This window comes from Lontra canadensis, unplaced genomic scaffold (genome assembly GCF_010015895.1).
Source record: "Lontra canadensis isolate GAN:19392208 unplaced genomic scaffold, GSC_riverotter_1.0 scaffold116, whole genome shotgun sequence".
NCBI lineage: Eukaryota > Metazoa > Chordata > Mammalia > Carnivora > Mustelidae > Lontra > Lontra canadensis.
In genome coordinates this window covers 2,550,486-2,567,036 of record NW_022631110.1, presented here as the reverse complement: position 1 = coordinate 2,567,036, position 16,551 = coordinate 2,550,486, and the positions used below count along the sequence as shown (strand labels likewise).

Genomic DNA, 16,551 nt, shown 5'->3' with positions numbered 1-16,551 from the left:
CTTACTGATTTCAAAACTTAATACAAACCCACAGTAATCAAAACTGTGTAGCACTGGCCTAAGGACAGACACATAGAACACAGGTGTAAAACTGAGAGTCTGGAAATAAACCCATATAGTAATGGTCAATTTATTTTCAACAGGGTGACACCGCCAATAAATAGGGAAAAAACTCTGTCCAACAAATGATGTTGGGACAATTGCTTATCCACATCCAAAAGAATGAAAGTGGATCCCTATCTCATACCGCAAATAAAAATTAACTCAAAGGGGCACCTGGGTGGCTCAGTGGGTTGAGCCTCTGCCTTCGGTTCGCGTCATGATCTCAGGGTCCTGGGATCAAGCCCCGCATCAGGTTCTCTGCTCGGTAGCGAGCCTGCTTCCCCCACCTCCCCCCCGCCTCTCTGCCTACTTGTGATCCCTCTGTCAAATAAATAAATAAATAACTCAAAATGGCTTAACCACTTAAATAGAAGAGCTAAAATTATACCATTAATTTTTAAAAAGGCATAAGCCATTAGGGTCTTGTATTTGGCAGTGGTTTCAAAAACATGAGCAAGAGAAGAAAAAAGCGATAAGTCGGACTTCATCAAAATTAAAAACTTTTATGCAAAGAACATTATCAAGAAGGTGAACAGACAACCTACAGAATGAGAAAAAATGTTTGCAAACCCTGTATCTGATAAAGGACTTATATCCGAAATACATAAAGAATTCTCACAACTCAACAATAAAAGCAACCCAATTAAAAAATGGGCGGGGGGGGTGGGCTAAATGGATGATGGGTATTAAAGAGGGCACACGTTGGGATGAGCAATGGGTGTTCAATGTAAATGATGAATCACTAAATTCTACTCTGGAAACCAATACTATACTATATGTTAACTAACTTGAATTTAAATTTTTAAAAATGGGCAAAGGACTTAAATAGACATTTTTCCAAAGGAGATATGCAAATGGCCAACAAGCACAAGAAAAGATGCTCAACATCACTAATCATTATAGACATGCAAATCAAATACACAATATACTACTACTTTATGTCACTAGGATGGCCACAACAAAAAGAAATAAGGAAACAAGTATTAGCAAGGATATGGAGAAATTGAAACCCTTGTACATTGCTGGCAGGAATGTAAAGTGGTACAGCTGCTATGGAAAAACAGTTTTGTGGTTCCTCAAAAAGTTGAACATAGAACTCCCATATTACCTATCACTTCCGCTCTTAGGTATAAACCCACAAAGAACTGAAAACAGGAACTCAACCAAACTTGTACACAAAAGTTCGCAGAGGCATTATTCATGATAGCCAAAAGATGGAAGGTGGAAAACAACTCCTATGCCATTATGGGGTTTGGGAAATACTTGTTTTTCCTTTAGTACTGACATGAGTATTTTCCTCAGTTAGACTTTCATGAAGAATTTATTGATAAAATGGAAAAGGTTTCACATTATCATTTCAACTACAATCTTCTATCAAATTTACCTCCCCCAAGCTATGTGTTAAGCTTCCTGATAAAAGAAAACAGGATCTTACATTTGTTGATTTATACATGCTAGGCTAAATTCCTCAAAAATAGGAATTACTTATTGACTTCTACAGAGCCAGGGCCAGGCAGAGTACCTGACATTTTGTGGGCACTCAATAGATTTTGCTTGAGCAGATATTTGGTTGAATTGTACTTTATAATGCCTCGTCTAGAACAGTACTTTAAGTACAGAAGGTCCAAAATTTTTTGATATTTTAAAATTAAAAAGCTTTAACATATGAAACAAACCTTTAAATTAGGAATGAGTCAAGCTCAAAAGCATTGTCGAATATCAACTATAGATAGCTTCTAATAGTATTTCAGGATTGGATTACTATTTATATAAAAATAGATCATTGTGCACTACTTTCCAGTTACTGCTTTCAACAACTGACAGTTATGCTTAACGACTTAAAAGTATCCCACCATCTGGGCATTTGTTGATTAGTTCCTTTTCTTGTATTACCAGTGAATACATAACTCAGGCCTATGTAAAAAAATGATTTGCTTTCATTTTTGCTCCTGAAGTTTTGAAAGGAAGATGCATTAAAGAGCTACTGTAAATCCCTTAAGCATAGACATTTAACAAAGACTAATGAAATTACTCATCTGAAAAAGGTATAGAATGTTCTTTTCTTTGAACTAATTATGTTTTTCTGATTAGCGGAAAAGAAGACTTTAAAATCCATGTAGTGTCCCTGCCAACTCATCCTCTAGAAGGGGACAGAGGAGTGTGTGGGGGAGGGAGGGACAAATCATTTAGGAATTGAGTCACTGTGAGAAGGTACAGAAGATAGTCTTCTCTGTACACAATGCATGCAGAGTTACTGCCAGCCAGCTCTAACATGACCATTTCTTTATCTCATTTACTAAAAACCAACCAAACAAACAAAACAAATCTAGATTAGGATGATCTAAGGTAACCATGAAGCTGGTAAAAACACAAAATTATTTTATTTGCCTGAAGAAGTTAGACTCCCCTGTAAATTGACATATGAACCATTATTCCTTTAATTGATTTAGGGATTTTACCTCATTAGTCATTTTTCCTTTAATTGATAATAAGATGACAGAAACATATGTAGTTTGCTCTATATTAAAACACTAGCAGAGAGCTGAGTCCAAGATGGTGGAGGAGTAGGAGATGTTAGTTTCATCTGGTCCAAGGAATTCAGCTGGATACCGATCAAATCATTCTGAAAACCTAAGAACTCAACCAGAGATCTAAGAAAAGAATACCTGCAGCTCTACAAAAAGAAAAGTGACCACTTTCTGCAAGGTAGGAGGTGCACAGAAGTCAATCCCAGGCGATATATGTAAAGATACACTGTGGGGCAGGGAGTTGGGAGTAGGGGAGCCACCATCAGCCGGCAGCAGAACACAAAATCTTAACTTTCAGAAGTCCACTCTACTGAGGGATGCCCCTGCCTGAAAGGTGCTCAGGTAGTGAAGCGGGGCAGAATCCTAGGGGGGACAGTGTGGTCTCAGGATCCTCCGGGTCATGGGAAGACCGGGGGTGCCTGAGTTCCCAGGCATCAGAACAAGAAAGACAGCTGCAATCAGTGAGCCCAGCAGTGCGCTCTCAGCTAGGAGTTACCATATACCTCAAACCATGGCAGAGTCAGGCAACTCCTCCCCCCAGCAGGGGCCCAGCAAGCAGCAGAACTGCCACGAAACCCTCCCCTCCCTCCCCTGGGAGGAGCAGCGTGGGTGCAAGCTGCAGGAGCCTGAAGGGTTTGGAGCCTCTAAACAGGGTTGTGTGTCTGAGACAGAAACACTCAGACGCAGCCTGGGTGAGCATGGAGTATAGACAGAGACCAGGAGCACAGGAGTGATTGACTGCTTTTCCCCGGGGGTGCACTGAGGAGTGGGGCCCCAAGCTGTCTCTGCTCTGGGGCTGGAGACTGGGAGACAGACATTTTCATTCTCATCCTCTTAAGTGCTGTAGAAAACCTTCAAGGAACAGAAGAAACACAGAATAATCCTTAGCAGATTAGTTCATTTGGCCCCTGGCAAGGGTGGTGCAATTCCACCTGGGGCAAAGACACTGGAGAATCAGTGCAACAGGCTCCTCCCCCAGATGATCAGTAAGAACGTCCTGCTAAGACCAAATTTACCAATCACATAGAATTGCAAAACTCCAGCATTAGGTAAAAACAGTATATGGAAATTCATGGGTTTCTTTCCCCCCAGGATTCTTTAGTCTTTCAATTTTATTTTTTTTCTCTTTCACTTCCAAACAACTTTTTATTTTATCAACTGTTCTTTCTAATCTTTTAATTTTCATCATTAGTTATATTCTATCCTTTCAGTGTAATTAATTTTATTTTTGTACATATATGTTTTTCTTTCTTTACAATTTTGAGATTTAGTTTTCTAACAAACTGACCAAAATACACAAGGAATCCAGTGTATTCCTCTATCTGTTCACCTGTCTGATTATTCCCTCTTTTTTTTTAAATTTTTTTAATTTTTTTTTTCCAGTTTCAGGTCTCTTCTACTTTGTTTAGTGTATATTTTTCTGGGGTCGTTGTTGCCATTTTAGTATTTCATTCTCTCACTCATCTATTCTTTGAACAGAATAATAAAACAGAAAAACTCATCTCAAAAAAAGAAAACAAGAAGTAGTACTGATTGTCAGGGACCTAATCAATACATATAAGTAAAATGTTGGCACTACAGTTAAGAATAATGATTATAAAGATAAGAGCTGGGCTTGAAAAAAGCATAGAAGACACTAGAGAATCCCTTTGTGAGGAAATCAAAGAACTAAAGTAGATACCAAAAGGATATCTTAAAGGATATTAATGAGATGTAATAAAAAAGGATATTAATGAGGCTCTTATATGATAAATGAAGAAGAACAGAGAATTAGTGATATAAAAGACAAAATGGTGTAGAATAAAGAAGCTGAGACAAAGAGAGATAAACAACTACTGGATCACGAGGGAAGAATTTGAGAGCTAAGTAATATAATAAAGCATAATGATATTAAAACAACTGGGACTCCAGAAGAAGAGGAAAGAAAGAGAGGAGCAGAAGGTATACTGGAGCAAATCATAGCAGAGAATTCCCCTAATCTGGAGAAGGAAACACACATCAAAGTCCAAGACGCACAGAGAAGCTCCCCTCAAAATCAATAAAAATAGGTGAACACCCTGAGATGTAATAGTGAAACTTGCAAATCTCAGAAACAAAGAGAAAATCCTGAAAGCAGCTCAGGACAAGAGGTCTGTAACCTATAAGGTATAAATATTAGATTAGCAGACCTATCCACACAGACACTGCAGGCCAGAAAGGACTGGCATGATGTAATCAGGGTGCTAAATGTGAAAAACATGCAGCCAAGCATACTTTACCCAGCCAGGACGACATTCAAAATAGAAGAAGTGATAAAAAAAAAAAGCTTCCAGGACAAACAGAAACTAAAAGAATTTGAAATCACCAAACCAGCCCTACAAGAAATATTGAAAGGGATCCTCTAATCAAAGAGAGAGCCTAAAAATAACATAGACCAGGAAGGAACAGAGACAATATACAGTAACAGTCACTTTATAGGCAATACAATGGCACCAAATTCATATCTTTCAATAGTTACTCTGAATGTAAATGGGCTTAACGCCCCAGTCAAAAGATGATATTAGATTGGATAAAAAAGTAAGACCCATAGATATGCTATCTGCAAGAGACACATTTTAGACACAAAGACACCTCCAGATTGAAAGTGAGAGGGTGGAAAACCATTTATCATACTAATAGACATCAAAAGAAAGCTAGGGTGGCAATCCTCATATCAGACAAATTAGATTTTAAACCAAAGATTGTATTAAAAGATGAGGAAGGACGCTATATCATAATTAAAGGGTCTATCCAACAAGAAGATCTAACAAGTGTAAATACTGATACCCCTAACAAGGGAGCAGCCAATTATATGAGCCAATTAATAACAAAATTTAAAAAAAAAATACTGATAATATAATAAGAGACAGTAAGAGTATAGGACTTTAACAGCTCCCTCACTGCAACGGACAGATCATCTAAGCAGAAGATCAACAAGGAAATAAGGGCTTTGAATGACACACTGGACCAGATGGACATCACAGATACATTCAGAACATTCCATCCCAAAGCAAAAGAATACACATTCTTCTCAAGTGCACATGGAACATTCTCCAGAAGAGATCACATGAAAAGATCAAAAATCAGGTCTCAACCGGTACCAAAAGATTGAGATCATTCCCTGAATATTTTCTGACCACAATGCTTTGAAACTGGAACTCAATCACAAGAAGAAATTTGCAAAGAACTCAAATACATGGAGGCTAAAGAGCATCCTACTAAAGAATAAATGGGTCAATCAGGAAATTGAAGAATTTTTAAAATTCATGGAAACAAATGAAAATGAAAACACAACTATTCAAAATCTTTGGGATATAGTAAAGGTGGGCCTAATGGGGAGGTATATAGCAATACAAGCCTTTCTCAAGAAACAAGAAAGGTCTCAAATACACAACCTAACCTTATAACCTAAAGAAGCTGGAGAAAGAACAGCAAATAAAGCCTAAACCCAGCAGAAGAGAAACAGTAAGGATTAGAGCAAAAATCAATAAAACAGAAACCAAGAGAATAGTAGAACAGATCAACGAAACAAAGAGCTGGATCCTTGAAAGAATTAATAATTGATAAACCCCTGGCCATATTTATCAAAAAGAAAAGAGAAAGGAACCAAATTAATAAAATCATGAATGAAAAAGGAGAGATCAGAAACAACACTGAAGAAAAAGAAATGATTATGAGTACATATCATGAGCAATATATGCCAACAAATTAGGCCATCTGGAAGAAATGGATGCATTCCTAGAGACATATAAACTACCAAAACTGAAACAGGAAGAAATATAAAACCTGAACAGACCCCCATAACCAGCAATCAAAAATTTTCCAACGAACAAGAGCCCAGGGCCAAATGGCTTCCCATGGGAATTCTACGAAACATTTACAGAAGAATTAATACCTATTCTTTTGAAGCTATTTAAAGAAATAGAAATGGAAGGAAAACTTCCAAACTCATTCTGTGAGGCCAGCAATACCTTGATCCCAAAACCAGACAAAGACCTAATCAAAAAAAGGAGAATCATACATCAATATCCCTGATGAACATGGATGCAAAAATTCTCACCAAAGTACCAGTCAATAGGATCCAACAGTACATTAAAAGGATGATTCACCAAAACCAAGTGAGATTTATTCCTGGGCTGCAAGTGTGGTTCAACACCCGCAAATTAATCAATGTGATACACTACATAAATAAACCAAAGGACAAGAACCATCCTCTCAACAGATGCAGAAAAAGCAACTGAGAAAGTACAGCTCCTTTCTTGATTAAAGCTCTTCACAGTGTAGGAACAGAGGGAACATAACTCAATATCATAAAACCCATATACAAAAAGCCCACAGCAAATACCATTCTTAACAGGGAAACACTGAGAGCTTTTCTCCTAAGGTCAGGAGCACAGCAGGGATGTCCATTATCACCACTGCTGTTCAACAAAGTACTAGAAGTCCTAGCCTCAGCAAACAGACAACAAAAAGAAATAAAATGAATCTAAGTCAGCAAAGTAGAACTCTCACTCTTCCCAGATGACATGATACTCATGTGGAAAACCCAAAGACTCCACCCCAAAATTGCTAGAACTCACAGGAATTCAGCAATGGCAGGATATAAAATGAATGCACAGAAATCAGTCGTCTTCCTATACACTAACAATGAGACAGAAGAAAGAGAAATTAGGAGTCAATCCCATTTACAATTGCACCTAAAACCGTAAGCTACCTAGGAATAAACCCAACCAAAGAGGCAAAGGACTGGTACTCAGAAAACTACAGAACACTCAAAAAAGAAATTGAGGAAGACACAAAGAAATGGAAAAAATGTCCCAATCTCATGGATTGGAAGAACAACTATTATTAAAATGTCTATGCTACCTAGAGCAATCTATACACTCAATGTAATCCCTATCAAAATACCACCAACTTTTTTCACAGAGCTGGAACAAATTATCCTAAAATTGGTATGGAACCAGAAAAGACTCCTGAATACCCAAGGGAATGTGGAAAAAGAAAACCAAAGCTGGTGGCATCACAATTCTGGACTTCAAGCTTTATTACAAAGCTGTAATCAAGACAGTATGGTACTGGCACAAAAACAAACACATAGATCAATGGAACAGAATAGACATCCCAGAAATGGACCCTCAACTCTATGGTCAACTAATCTTTGACAAAGCAGGAGAGAATGTCCAATGGAAAAAAGACAGTCTCTTCAACAAATGGTGTTGAGAAAATTGGGACAGCCACATGCAAAAGAATGAAACTGGACCATTTCCTTACACCACTCACAAAAATAGACTCAAAATGGATGAAAGACCTACATGTGAGGCAGGAATCCATCAAAATCCTAAAGGAGAAAAGAGGCAGCAACCTCTGTGACCTCGGCCACAGTAACTTCTTGCTAGACAGGTCTCCAAAGGCAAGGGAAACAAAGGCAAAAATGAACCACTGGGACTTCAAGATAAAAGGCTTTTGCACAGCAAAGGAAACAGTCGACAAAACCGAAAGACAACTGACAGAATGGGAGAAGATATTTGCAAATGACTTATCAGATAAAGGGCTAGTACCCAAATTCTATAAAGACCTTATCAAATTCGACACCCAAAGAACAAAAACATGAACAGACATTTCTCCAAAGAAGACACACAAATGGTCCACAGACACATGAAAAAATGTTCAACATCACTCAGCATCAGGGAAATACAAATCAACATCACAGTAAGATACCACCTCACATCAGTCAGATGGCTAAAATTAACCACTCAGGAAGCAAAAGATATTTGCAAGGATGTGGAGAAAGGGGAACCCTCCTACACTATTGGGGGGATATACAAGCTTGTGCAGCCACTCCAGAAAACCATCCGGAGATTCCTTAAAAAGTTGAAAATAGAGCTATCCTATGACCCACCAATTGCACTACTGGGTATCTACCCCAAAGATACAAATGTAATAATCTGAACACTGGGGCACCTGCTCCCCAGTGTTTATAGCAGGAATGTCCACAATAGCCAAACTCTGGAAAGAGCTCAGCTGTCCTCTGAATGATGAACGAATAAAGAACATGTGGTGTGAGTATACACACACACACACACACACACAAATGGAATACCACTCAGCCAACAACAACAAAAAAGAAATCTTGCCATTGCAACAACATGGATAGAATTAGAAGGTATTGGGGCACCTGGGTGGCTCAGTGGGTTAAGCCTCTGCCTTCAGCTCAGGTCATGATCTCAGGGTCCTGGGATTGAGCCCCACGTCGGGCCCTCAGCTAAGCGGGGAGCCTGCTTCCCCCTCTCCCTCTGCCTGCCTCTCTGCCTACTTGTGATCTCTGTCTGTCAAATAAATAAAATCTAAAAAAAAAAAAAAAGAATTAGAGGGTATTATGCTGAGTGCAATAAGTCAATCAGAGAAAGATAACTATATGATCTCATTCATGTGGAATTTAAGAAACAAAACAGAGGATCATAGGGGAAGAGAAGAAAAAATAAAATAAGATGAAATCAGAGAGGGAGACAAACCTTAAGAAACTCTTAACCACAGGAAATAAACTGAAGAGTTGCTGGAGCGGAGATGGGTAGGGGGATGGGGTAACCGGGTGATGGACATTAAGGAGGGCACATGATGTAATGAGCACTGGGTATTACGTAAGACAGATGACCTTTACCTCTGAAACTAATAATATGTTAATTGAATTTAAAATAAATTTTTAAAGACTAGCAGAATCTGAAATACAGAATATTATAATACAAAGAAGTATGATTTTGATAAGACTTTTGTAGTGTTCCAGAAATTGTTCAATAATTAACTGGATCAGCAAGAAAAGGTAGGTCAAAAGAGGAACCCACACACAAGTAATGGTTCTATGAGTGCCACTTTAAGAGTAGACGGAAGATATCTTCCCCCAATAATGCCTACAATCTGTTCCTGACCCAAAGTCCAATTGAACAATGGCACCTTGTTAATCTCCATAACCTGCAGTAAATTAAAGTCATTTAGGAAAGTGTGATTACTTTAAAAAAATGATTAAGTGAAATAATCAATCAATACTGAAATATTTCCAGCTGCTTACAATCTTTATTAAAAAATCTAAGCCTATCTCTAATTTTCTTCAAATAGTAGAAATTCTTTTTTAAAGATTTTATTTATTTATTTGCCAGAGACAGAGAGAGAGACACACAGAGTACAAGCAGGGACGGAAGGAGAGGGAGAAGCAAGCTCCCTGCTGAGCAAGGAGCCCAGTGCGGGGCTCGATCCCAGGACCCAGGGATCATGACCTGAGTGAAGGCAGACACTTAACCAACTGAGCCACCCAGGCATCCCTAAATGGTAGAAATTTTGTACAGAAGAAGCAGGAATCCATATCCTACTTATATTTAAATAAGGAGGAAAGTAATGACAAAAAATAATTAATCCCATATATTAAGTTTGTCATTGTTGATTCATCTCTTTTAAGCTGTTTTAAAAGCTCAATTCACATGTAAAACTTAAATCCAAAAAAATTTTAAGGCTTGTTTCATTTAATGTGGAAAAAACTAAAACAACATTTATTTTGTTTTAGTAGAAAATAACTGTATGGTTTTAGAAGGTACACTATAAACAATCTGTTTAACTGGTGATGGTTCATTGACCTTTCCTTCAAGTATTTGCTTTAAATAGTTCAGTTTTTTAATTTTTAAAAATAACCGAACCAGGGGCGCCTGGGTGGCTCAGTCGCTTAAGCATCTGTCTTCGGCTCAGGTCATGGTCCCTGGGTCCTGGGATTGAGCCCCACATCGGGCTCCCTGCTCACTGGAGAGCCTGCTTGTCCCTCTCCCTTCTGCCTGCTGCTCGGCCCACTTGTACTCTTTGCGTCAAATAAATAAAACCTTTAAAAAAAAAATGACCAAATCACCATTCAGCTTTTTGGTAGAAAACAAAATTAATCTGAAAAACAGAAATCAGTAATTCAAAATATATAATGCTTGCTAAAAATGAACCCTCATAGCAAGACACATTACGCATAATAAGTGATTAATAACCCAAGAATGCCTTTTAGTGGGGGGGAAATACGGGTATTCCTGACTAGTGAATATTTAATCACATCTATTCCTCCTCCTACTCTCAATTTCTCAACTCTTAAAAGAGAAAAAGGGCACAATCTGGATTTTCTCAACCTGCTCTCTCCTTAACCTCTTGCAATTTGGCATTCTATGTACCACTTCACTTAAAGGGGTCATCAATAAATGACAATATTAAATGAAATGCGTCTTCTCACCCCTCAATCCTTATCATCATGGATCTTTTTATGGATTTTTACACTGCTGGTGAGTACATTTTTAAAAATCTTTCTTCCTTGCTTTCTAGATGTCTGCCTCCCACTCCTGTCAGTAGGACTATTTAAGGCATGCCCTTAACTCTGCTCTACACTCCCTCTTGGAAGGTCCATAACATTTCATAGTTATGCTCAAGTTAGTGATTTCTGGCATCAGATAAAGCCTGGTTCCACCACTTCTTAGCTGCATAATCTTGGCCCTAACACATAACCTCTCTAATGACTCTGCTTTCTTCTCTGTAATATGGATGTAACAGTAGGGCTGTTGTGAGTAGTAAAGGGACAACATCTAGCAGAGTTAGCTGGCATATGTTAGATGCTCGATATGTGGTATTTATTATCGGGTTTGGTATTTTGCTGCCATTTTATTCTTTTTTTATAAAAGCCAAGCTCACTATTTCTCCCCTAAAACTTACAAACCCTTTGTAAGTTTGTCAGTCATACAAATATTAGCAATGATTTTTCAGTTTACTATAAACCCTTAGGATCATCTCTAATCATTCCACAGGGACCTGGTACTCTACAATAGCTCTCTACAGTGGTCTTCATTTTTGGTTCTATAATTTAAGTCAATTTTATTATTTATTAAATACTTCTAGGCTCGGGGCACCTGGGTGGCTCAGTCAGTTGAGCGTCTGCCTTAGACTCAGGTCATGATCCCAGGGTCCTGGGATGGAGCCTCACATGGGGCTCCTTGCTCAGCAGGGAGCCTACTTCTCCCTCTCCTGCTCCCCCTGCTTGAGCTCTTTGCTTTACAAATAAATTTAAATAAATAAAACCTCAAAAAAATAAAAATAAAAATAAATACTTCTAGGCTCTACCCCAATGCTGGATTCTTCATGCCTTTGTATAATTAGCTATCCCAAGAGCATATGTCATATGTCATCTACCACTTCAAAACAAACAAAAATTTCTCATATGTCAACCATAGCCACAGGGAAGAAAATACATGAATCAGCACTTCCCCGTCCTAGGATCAATTAGCATTGCCCCCCAACCTCTCCCAATCAGACTGCACAAACCTTTGTCTCCAGTTCTAATCAAATCTCCCTATGTCACTCCATTCCATTTGCCCTACTTTGTTGTAAGGATGACCTCTCTGAGCTTCTGCAAAGAAAAGTATGCTGTAAAATATGCATAAGAACTTCAAAGCAGATATGCAAATAAAAAGAGAACCAGCAATGCATATATGGAAAGTAAATGTCCAAACCAGAACTTCTTCCAAATGTGAGTGGTTCTAAGGTGCCATAAGTAGCTTAACACTTACTGCTAAGAGTTTTCATATATATGCTAATGTGCATATATACAATAAACAGAAGCTGTGAAAAGGAGTATAGTTACATTTTTCTTTTTCAGTTGTGCAGCATTTGTTTCAGAAAATTAAGAAATATGGTCTTTGGCCTGGAATAGCCCAATACCACACTGTGTTTACAATAAACAAGATACATTTGTTTATAAGCATGACCTCTAAATTTCTTGCAACAGTACACGATTTAAAACAATAACTTTATTTCACACTTGCTCAAATATATAATGTGCTAAGAATTCTTTAATTATATATACACCCACAGCCAACCTTATCCAAAAGATCAAATTGATGCGTAACTGATCACACATACCTACACATACGTAATCACACACACCTGATTTATACATTTTTATAAGCATTTCATTAAGTCTTTAAAAGCTATGCAAAATATATAGGTGTGATTTTTTTAATATATATATCATGGGTACAACAGGGAGGATCATATCCATCTTTAAATATAACATGAGATTTCATAATAATCCATTTGTTTGATCCCAAAGGGTAAAACTTAGAAGCATCAAATTCTCTTTTCAGATAATGCGGTAAAGACTGAAGCTCTGATTCTAGCTGAAAAGAGGATATATCTGTAACAAGTGTAATGACTAAACAGCTGCAGATTCTAAAAAGAGTTTTATATTATTACTCTGAGGTAGGCACTAATTTATGCTTTACATTTTCCATCCAGCAATATCTTTTCAGATGCATGTAAAGGGAAAAGAAACAATACTTAGAGAGCTGGTCTGTGAGTCCCTCATTTAGTGAAGGGCAGTAAAAGAGATATTTTTTAGATGCAATGTCATTTGCAGCAATCTCGTGGGTTATTTTTTCAAGTATCTGACCTTCTACCTCTTCAGACCATAAGCCAGAAAAGAGCAAGAAATCTATGGTTTATTCATCCTTTTAACTAAAACTGCCCAAGGAATCAGAGTTCACATTTAGAGTTGGTTTCCCAAGAGCAGAGATACCTGCTCTCATCTACTTTTATTATAGGCCCATCTTACCGGGACTAACAGTGTGCATTATGAGAACCAGGTACAGGTAACAAATATATATTTGCCAGACACATGGAAAGATAAAAACAATATATTCAGCTAATAAGACTTATGTTTACATAAAAGGCAGAAAGAGAGCTTAGATAAGGTTAAAAAAAAAAAAGTATGGGGAAACAGTGATAGGAAGAAGTGGGACAAGACTGAGAGAACACTGTTGGAAGATTTGCATTATTATCAGAAATTTTTCAACTTTAAAACTCAAAGATTAAGAACTGAAGCATCCATTTATTATACTGCATAAACAGAGCCATGGTATAAAAGGAAGTGTTGTGTTTTTTGAAAGAGTCAAATTTAACAACCTATTTCCCCTGAGTAGTATCCACTGAGGAATTTTATTTTTTTAAAGTTTCAGAAATTTATTATAACTCAAGGCAACTCATTAACAGTATAGAAATTCATTAGAGAGCTTTTCATTTGTTTAATTTCCAACTGCAGTAATATTTCTTAACAAGGTATTCAAGTTCCTAAATTTATTTTGAGTATGTTTAATTTATCTTTTTAAATTCTTAATCATCTTAAATCAATAACCACACTATACAAACCATTTTTTGAGGATTTACTGGCCGAGATCTTCAGATAACTATTACCAACATAAGATACTTTGAACACCCAATTTTAACAGGAAATTCATTGAATTAAGAAAATTATGATCTAAAACCCAAAAATACATCAACTGTCATGAAACCTTACATCTAAAACATACTATTTTGTACAGCAGGAAAGAAAAAAATAAACATAAAAATGGTATCTTCTTTATTTATGCGTATGTACACACACATATATGTTATGATAGATAGATTTGAGAGTTTAAATTATGACCTGGGCTAAATTTTTAAACTCCTTTCAGACATAAGGAATTCCATTAGAAAATATCACAAGAAACTTTAACCTTTGGTCTTAACAAAATTATAAACAAAATAGCATGAGGCCAGATACTAATACTCAGACTAAATATACCATAACAAGTAAATATTTAACCTAACATTTAAAACTGTTACAGCTGCAATACTTGCCACCTTAAAGTTAGTCCCTGAGTCAAACATGCTTATCACTGAGCAACAGCTATGGGAATCTTGAAAGAACTTCCCTGAATAACTAGTGATTAGTAGAATAGTCAAATAATCTATATAGTAAGATCAATTTCAAAGCTACTCAAGGGTGATCAACTATAACCAATAATGATAATCATACACTATTATCTGAAGCCCTATTTCATAACCAAACACCTATCCACTACCTTTCAAAATGTGGATTCAGATCTACCAAAGATTGTAAGTTATTGGGTCTATGTGAAAAATAATGACTGAATGAAACTCCTTTCTCATAAGTAACTTGAACATAAATCTGTCACTACCTTGATTTCTTCTATATCATCTTTTCTCTCTTCCCATTAGGAAGCTTTTCACCTATAAACATAGGTCAACTGAGAAAAAACAGCATATGATTTCAAATAACTAATGACTACCTAATCATGAGAAAGCTTGTCCAAAAGTAGTCTTTTTCTGGGTTCACATGTTCATTCTACTTTATTATCATTATCATAGCCAAACAGTTTTAATTATATGCCCACATACACAGAGCAATACATTAGTTTCTAAACAGTTAAACATATACATTATTTTCTTGTTAAAAACCATGTACTTGCCTTGTGTCTGCATTTAAGTACAACTCCATAGGCTCCTACAACAAAAAGAAATAAAAAATTAGGGGCACATATACAAACTATAGCTCTTAGAGAAATAAAAGTTCTATTATACTTATATTGGTTATCAGTGTATGATATAATAATGATTCCTAAAATGACAATACTCTCCAGTGACAATGCAATGAGCCACACATAAACAAAATGTGGATATTAGTATATATTTTTCATAAAATGAGTATAAGCAACTCATTTACCCAACAAGTATCTTTAAATGTTTCTCTTTTTAGTGAAAACGTCACTTGAAAGATTTAAAATTTAAGCTTAAAACTACTGGAGATAATATTTGGACATAAGAACTTTAAGAGTAAATGAAAAAAAAAAAAAAACTCAAAAGATTGTAGAAAACTTAAAATTTAAAAGCTAATTGTCTCCCAATAGTAAGCTCAGGTACCAAGCCTACCAAGTATGTTCTCACTCCTAGGAGACATTTAAGACCTCTTCCAGAATACTGGAATCTCTTTCCTGACAGGCAAAATAATATAGGCCTAAGCATTCCAATTTAGTAACCTGTAGGAGTTGCTACATTTTTGCCATAAAATCTCGGTACAAGCAAGGGCACAGACCATAAGTAGTCCAAGGCTCTCTGGCCATTTATAGCCAAGCACTTCCACTTTCCTTGGTATACTCTGATGACATTCATCAATACAGTTTGGGTTACTAATCCTCTTCCCTAGCCAGAAAACTACTTCTTTAGAGGCAGAACAGAGTTGACAGCAAGATACCCAGGAAACTGAGGTTAGAGTCATATTGTGACAACCTAATTAGCAAACTTAAATGTAATGTATGATAACTTGAGGTTTGTAGAAATGTCAAGAACATTGACAGGCAAGGTCTGCATACATCTATGACAAGCAAACTTCAGACAGATGAAATTGGGAAATGTGTCTCAAACAGAATCCAAAGACCCAGAACAAGTCTCCCTCACTTTGGTGGAGATGGATGAATCTTATTATCATAGTCAGGATGGAATCAGCTACTACAACCGTCCAACTTATTTTCACAATCATCACCAGGCAATCCTTCAGTCCCGATTTAACTGCTCATGCCAGTTTTTCTACAGAGCAAAAATACACTGCCCAGGCTACAGGAATGCAGAGTTTACTAGACAGTTTTTAATTTCCATAATCTGTATGTATTTCTTAGCCAAAAAGCATCTAAGGTGGTTTACAAAGAAAAAATATATAGCAATGATGGTTCTGACTGTAACTAAAACTGACATACACTGATTTATAGAACAGTGTAGTAGTTTAGTTAATCTGAGCTAATTCCTAAGGAGATGATCACCTACAGGTATACTAAGAAAACCAAGGTTGTGATCCAGAAAAACTGGGGCCCAGAATTTGAAACATTCCAACCTTGTTACACCCTATGAGCTGACTGGCTCCAGTCAGTAGCTTTACTGCATTAGTTTCTAATTATAACACTTTGGAAAAAAACATACAAAAAAGGTAGCTATATAACACAGTAGACAAGACATCAAGAATGAATTTTACTGGGGTGCCAGGGTGGCTAAGTCAGTTAAGCATCTGCCT

At 36.9% G+C, this 16,551-nt stretch overlaps 1 protein-coding gene across 2 annotated transcripts in view; it reads right to left on the bottom strand.

Moving 5' to 3' along the window:
* CDKL5 (cyclin dependent kinase like 5) overlaps positions 1–16,551 on the bottom strand; it is a 225,304-nt gene that overhangs the window by 126,017 nt on the left and 82,736 nt on the right. For both annotated transcript variants that reach the window (XM_032840834.1, XM_032840837.1), the window contains exon 3: positions 14,960–14,994. In XM_032840834.1, the coding sequence (XP_032696725.1) occupies positions 14,960–14,994 (35 nt within the window). The remainder of the gene's footprint in view (positions 1–14,959; positions 14,995–16,551) is intronic.